The sequence below is a fragment of the Dermacentor variabilis genome, chromosome 6 (assembly GCF_050947875.1).
Source record: "Dermacentor variabilis isolate Ectoservices chromosome 6, ASM5094787v1, whole genome shotgun sequence".
Classification (NCBI taxonomy): domain Eukaryota; kingdom Metazoa; phylum Arthropoda; class Arachnida; order Ixodida; family Ixodidae; genus Dermacentor; species Dermacentor variabilis.
Genome location: NC_134573.1, coordinates 157,483,370 through 157,489,817, shown reverse-complemented (window position 1 = coordinate 157,489,817; position 6,448 = coordinate 157,483,370). Strand labels below are relative to the sequence as shown.

General features: G+C 47.8%; 1 protein-coding gene across 3 annotated transcripts in view; it reads left to right on the top strand.

Moving 5' to 3' along the window:
* The first annotated feature begins 733 nt into the window (after positions 1–733).
* Positions 734–6,448, top strand: part of LOC142585543 (uncharacterized) — an 89,478-nt gene continuing 83,763 nt past the window's right edge. The window contains exon 1 of one of the 3 annotated variants that reach the window (XM_075696367.1): positions 734–963. In XM_075696367.1, coding sequence (XP_075552482.1) covers positions 907–963 — 57 coding nt within the window. In that variant the 5' untranslated portion in view covers positions 734–906. The remainder of the gene's footprint in view (positions 964–6,448) is intronic. The other 2 variants (XM_075696371.1, XM_075696368.1) reach the window with 2 other exon arrangements.

Sequence of the window (6,448 nt, the reverse complement as noted above, 5' to 3'; positions counted from 1 at the left end):
CAGGTGGCTGGTGGTCGGAGGTTGGACGTACACCTCCGATACAAAGGGCATATTCTCTCGCACCAGCAAGTGGCGGTGCACGTGCTCTTTGAGGCACAAGCTCTGTACATCTATACTACTGCTACAGGTGTGTTTGGTAACGATTCTGTCCTCCGCGGAATCGCGCAAAGACACAACACGCGTTACCTAAATATCTCCACTGCAACGAGTGTAAGTCGTCAAATTCACTATTCCGTTAATAAAGGGAACACCTCTATGGAAGCCCCATTTGGCTGTTCGCTTACATTGACATATTCATCGTCGATAGCTTCTACACAAATATTTCTTTTTTCTTTAAGCACAGGCGACACAAAAACCGCTAAGAAAAATCCATAAGGGAAGCTTACTTAGTTTTTAATCTTTTTCATACTGGGAACAGTACGGGGACGTTTGCAAAGCAGCATGTTCTGAGAACTGACCGGCAGCGGTCGCCTGTGTATAACAGCTCGCAGTGGCTCGTCTTGGGCTATAACCGGGGCTTTCGAGCCGGAGCATAGACGGCTGCCGTCCGTAAAAGTGATTGAGCGAGGGAGACACTCCTCGCGGCGCAAAAGGGAGAAGCGAGAGAGAGAGAAAGCAGGGCTGAGAGGAGGCCGCGCTTGCGCGCAACTTCCGCCGCACCGAAAGAAGCCGGAGCCGGAGCCGTCAGCAGCGCAGGCCAAGCCCGCGACCGGCGCTCTGCGTGCAAACACACGCACACACCGCCAGCGCCGCTTGCTCCGCCGTCTCTCCCGCCCGGCGCCGCAGAGAGCTCCGCACGTCGTCGATAACGCGCGCCGCGCATCGGCCGGGCTCACCGCCGCGCGGTTTCTTTTCCATCTTTGCTTGTGTTGGTGTGCGTACGAAGTTGTCGCACACGGCAGGCCCATGATTAACACCTTCTGGAATCTGTGCCGCGCCTGCCCTATACCGGCAGAGAGCAAGGTAAGCCGAAAAGAGCTCCCTTTTCTTCTTTTTTTTCACTGCCCGGTCGCGGGGGCGGCTGCACCGCGGTACACCTAAGCCTAAAGGCGAAGTACGCCCGTCGGCAGCAGCAGTGCTCAGCGGTCGCTTCTGCTAGCACGCGCGTGGGAAGCGCGTTTGCGTTCCGGGTCTCTTTTGCGGGCCCTGGCGACCGGAAAGAGGCGGGCCGCTCTCTCGCGTGATTCATCATGGTGTGAGCTCGCACAGTTGCTCTGGGAACCGCAACGTCGAGCGACACTCGTTTTCTATTTCGGCAAACCGAAGGCGCTGCAAACGTCAGTGCGCGTATTAGCGCGGCGCTCCCGTTTTCTTCGGGAGCAGCAACGGAGATTTGTAAACATCGCTCCACCACCGGCCGCTCTGGCGTTCGGTCGCGGAGCTCCGTTTTTTCTTCGGCACAGATTTTCACTTCGAGCGAACGCTGATATTGGAGGAAGAAATAGGCGGAACCGCCATGTTCACGTGGGTTTGTGGATTTAGCACCTCACGTAGTAGGCGCGGTCGCTGTAATCGGTTTGTCGTTTCTCTCGTGGCACTTGCTATCCGTACGAGTCTTACACGTAATTGAATTACTGTCTTAAACAAAAAATGTCTTGTGGGCAGGATCCCTAACCGTTAATCACGGCAAACCGGCGCAAGCTTAAATGTCTAGACGGCGCAGTCGTTCTTCTGATTGTAATGAGTGATACGTCTTTTAGTCACACCTGACCGCAGTACTTGACGAACAAAGCTCTTCGCGACGCGATATGGGAGGATCGTGTTTGCGCTTCCCTATTTATTCCCTATCTTCTGCAATGACGTTAAAGCTCAGAACCTCAGATGGCGAGCAATAACAAAACTCTCTATATATGATACTCGAGATCTTCATTCTTCCTGTTGGAGAGCATTTTTCTCTCTTTTGCGAAAAACTTTCTTACCCCGGCGACTCTCTGCATTCCTCTTTAATCTTCAGGTGCGTTCGCAGGCGAACGCTAGTTTCGTGATCGAATCAAGTCCACTGGATCGCTTCTCGGGCGACTTGTTCTTCAGCTAAAAGTTCGCTTCCCTTGAATTCCTATATTGCCTTCAGGATTGTTTTTCACAGCAATCTTATTTGTGTAGTAGGTAGCATGCGAATATTAACGTCTTCGGTTTGAAATTTGTCTACATTGTCTTAAGAAAAGAGGAAGGTTATTGACTTTTAAGAACAACAAAAGCAAACCAGCCAATCTTCATATTTCTTACTTCGTGGTTTGACGGGCGAGCTTCTTTCTAAACTCTAATATATTGCTGAAGGCTCTCGGATCAGAGTATCCTTTATTAGGGCTTACGTCGATCGCTAAAGGGTCGAGACGGAAAATCTGCAGTGGCGGGTCATGGTGCTCACCCATCAGCTGCTGCCATTATGGGTTAGGTTGCGTTTCGTTAGTACGCAGTTCTCAACATTTGTCATGCATGATGAAAGAGATGTGCTCGCAGTCTTTAACGGACGCGTGCATACATATACGCTTCCGAGTTGGCCTCGATCACGAGCCCTACCTGGGCGTCAACCCGAGAAATCGCATGCCTTTGTGTGCGGCTCAGTGCACTTGCGTACAGAAGAGCCAATCTATGAGCCTTCGACGTTTCATATATCTGCGAACAGTTACCCGTTACCGAAACAAGACAGTCAGTGTGGCTACGCATATGTGATTACACTTCGACTTACAAAGCCTAATTGTGCGATTATAAACGGAAAACAAAACTTTTTTTTTTAGTAATTGCGTTGATAGCCACATAAAACCGAATGGTTTCTCGACTTTAAAGAATCGTAACATAACTCGGCCATTTGCGACAGATCCTCTAGACATTGATGGATCGCTGTTAAGGCGCTCTGACCACTTGCGTTGGTCCACGATTAATCATCCATGTCTTCCGCGTGGCCTTAATTTGCTATACGGAGGACGTGCTGTTTTATTTTTTTATTATTTTATTGAGTGATTTATTCATTTGGGGATCATTATTTTAGAAAGATGAGACCAAATAGCTGCTTGTTAGAAGTTAGCACCGCGTCTCTGCGTTCACAGGCTTTGCTTGTGACTGAGGACAAAACTAGGCACATTGCAGGCAATGAAACGCCCATTGTTGCTTTGAATGATTCATTGGAGTCGTGCATTCTGCTGTCGCCTTTTGGTTCGGTATAGCAACATTTATGTGTGTCCCCCGCGCTGCTACCAACGATCGGGTGTTGTGAATTTTTTTTTTTTGGTGAGACATTCTTCACGTACAGCTTTTAACGGGCGTGCAGACTGTTTCATATACAAGTTCAGTTCTTTGTGGTGTGTTTGCGCAGACGGGCGGAAATCAAATGAAGTCAACACTACAGCCTGCGAGTCATTTTCTAGACAGACACGACTTGCACAGACGGAGTGACTGACTTGAGTTACATTTGCGTTACGAACTGTATGCGGAGTAATAAACGCTTTCGAATTGATATCTCACGATTGGATTGCGCATAGTAAAGCTTGTCCTGCTATAGTTGCCGCCCGGCGGTTTCCGCACAGCTCAGGTCGCATTTTACTTTAGGACTACAGCAGAACTATACACTCTCCGTTTACGGGACCCGATGGTATGCAAGCTCTGTTATGTTTTCTGTCTTATATATCGACGCCACTAGCTTCCACACACTCTTGCTAAACTGACATGGCACCGTAACGGCGGACGTGAATTTGGGCTCCAGAACGAATACGTGCTACAACACCGTGCTCACGAAAATAGATAAACAGAGATAGAGAGAAAAAGAGAGAAACTTGCTTCCTGTAGAGAGGATGGGAGGGAGTATACAAAGATGATGCTTTTGACAAAACAGAGAAACGTAGTTTTATGCGTCTGTATGCATGCGCGCGCGATGAATGTGTGCCTTGACATGTTTGTTGCAAACTGGAGGCAAACTCGCAATGCCCACGTTCGGTCGGGAGAAGGCCGTATATAAAGGTTTTCGTCGTGATTCGTTGCATGGTTAGAGAAAGAAAGACGCACTGCTTCGCCGATTCACACCCGCTGCGGTACAGCCCCATGGCTATGGCGTTGCGCTGCCGAGCTCCAAGTCGCGGGTTCGACCCCGCGACCGCGCATTTCCGCGCGGGGCGAAATGCAAAACCGTTCGTGCACTTGGTTTTAACCGCACGTTAGAGAACTCCAAGAGGAGGTCAAAAACAATAATTATTGACCCGCAGTACGGCCGTGCGCCTCATAATCAAATTGTGGTTTTGACGCGTAAGAATCCCGGAAACCGTTTTAATTCAATTTTACCGATCCGCGACGCTGCGTGTGTAAACAAAAACGGGAGGGGCGAGCGCCAAGCTGTTGGCGTTTCACCGCATTGCGACGCGCGACCGCTGCATGTGTGTACGGCGATCTATATAGTTATAATGGTCTCGTCCGTGCGTGAGCTGGCAAGCACACGAGGCACGCTGTGCGTGGCCGCTTAACGGTTCTTCCCTATTAGGGAGCTGTTGTTTGCCCCAGCGCTTGCTTCAGCAGGAACGTCTTCGTGCTTCTGCGTGTTCTTTCTTTTTTTTTATCGCGACAGCAGTTAAATCGTCAAAAGCTCTAAGAGAACTTGTCATTGGCGTACAGTTGGCGTTTATAATAAGTTTACCGCTGAAAAAAAAATAATGCAGATACAGCGCACATTCTTTATACGGAACCATACCCTACTGGCTGTGACAAGCCATCTGAGGAAAGCAACCATCTGAGCCCCTCCTTCGTGCACCGTGTTAGAGACATTTAGCGTTCCCTTGGAATATGTGGTCGCGTATAGCTCATTGACAATGCGAAGGATTGATTGCCCTTCTACACGGTGTCGAACGCCGCAATTAAATCTTTAGGAGAGTAGGTGTGGGTTCGACGCCATCGGAACATTTGTGTGTCATGCGGAGATGTGGAACCACCGGAACATTTCCTCATCTTCTGCAGTAGATATAATTCCGAACTAAAGACGTAGTTGGAACAACCCCTATCGCGTATATCGACCTTCCTCTTTCAGTACTTAAGATTTTATCTTTTGGTGCGAGCTCCCTTGGTAATGCTGCCGAAAGGAAGTATGTCAGATTGTGCGTGAATAATATCATTGCTATACAGGGAGGCTGGTAAACTCCTTTTTCCGCATTATTAACCTCGTTATTAACCTCATTATTAGTATGTGATATACGTTTCTTTTTATGTACTCGAGCGGCTTCATCAAAAATTGGCACAAACAAACTTAATTTTTTTTCGCTATTTATAATAATCATTATTTAAATCTTGGTAATACTGACCATTAAGTCAGCGGGATAAGGCAGAAATTCTGTTATGTTTCCATTGGGAACCTTGGACAACCTCTCCTCGTGGGTACGTGCTACGTGTTAAAGGAGACAACAACACCAACAATTTTTTTTTTTAAATCTACGTGACGTGAAGCTTTCGTGAAGCCCCTGTCACTTGAACGCTGTGAGACGGTTCACCTGGAACACATTTCTGCAGCGTAACCATTACGTGCCCGCCCAGCAAACCAGCGATACGCGGAGACCCCCATCACGTGACTCACGTGATCCACACGACCTTAGATATTATACTGCTTCCGGGATCGGTCCGCTTGCTACTACGCCAGGCTCCAGGATCGGTCCAGTTTACTGTCGCGATATTTCTGGGACCGGCTCATCTCACTCGGCACGGAGCCGACCGAACAGAGGCGCCAACACTAGGGTAAAAATGCACATGAAATAAAGGAATTATGCTCTTGAAGGCGTGCAGTTGCGGCTCTGAGAATGTTTCGGTACAGTCTGCTGCTTCACTGATTACGTATAAGGAACAGAGCCTGCAAGCGCCACATCTGTAGAGGTAGTACCGACAGATATATGATAGGATGGGATATCCTTCTTCGATGGCGTGTACCCACTGCGGGGGAATGGCCAAGATATGGATGTTGTTAGGAAGACGTTGGTATCACAAAAAGTGGTAAAAGTGTAATGTGGAAACGGATAAAAATAATGTGTGAAGAACTTAAGAGAATCGTCTCGAAACAACTATATGAATTCCTCCACCGCTGAGCAGACATTCCTGTGGTAGTTTCCAAGAGAGGAGGCTCCCAGAGAAAGGATATTTAAAATGGAAAAATTTAAACTAAGTTGCATGAACGTTGGTTCTAAAATGTTTTTCCTTAAAGCGGAAAAACGGAGGCAGAATAAGAAAAAGTGATCTATGGTGTCATCTACTGCTCAGAATGGGCACAGAGAGGAGGGCGCCAGACCAGCCCAGTGACGATAAAAGTTTAAGAATGGTGTCCGACAATGTAACCGGGTAAAAATTACTTCAGTTTTTTTCTGGTGTGAAAGAAATTTTTGTGCCAAGGAAGTAGGACGCGTCGATATCCTGAAGAATTTGCTATATACGAGTGCCTTCTTCTTATTCTTTTTTTTTAATTCTTAACATTTTTTTTAATCACCAA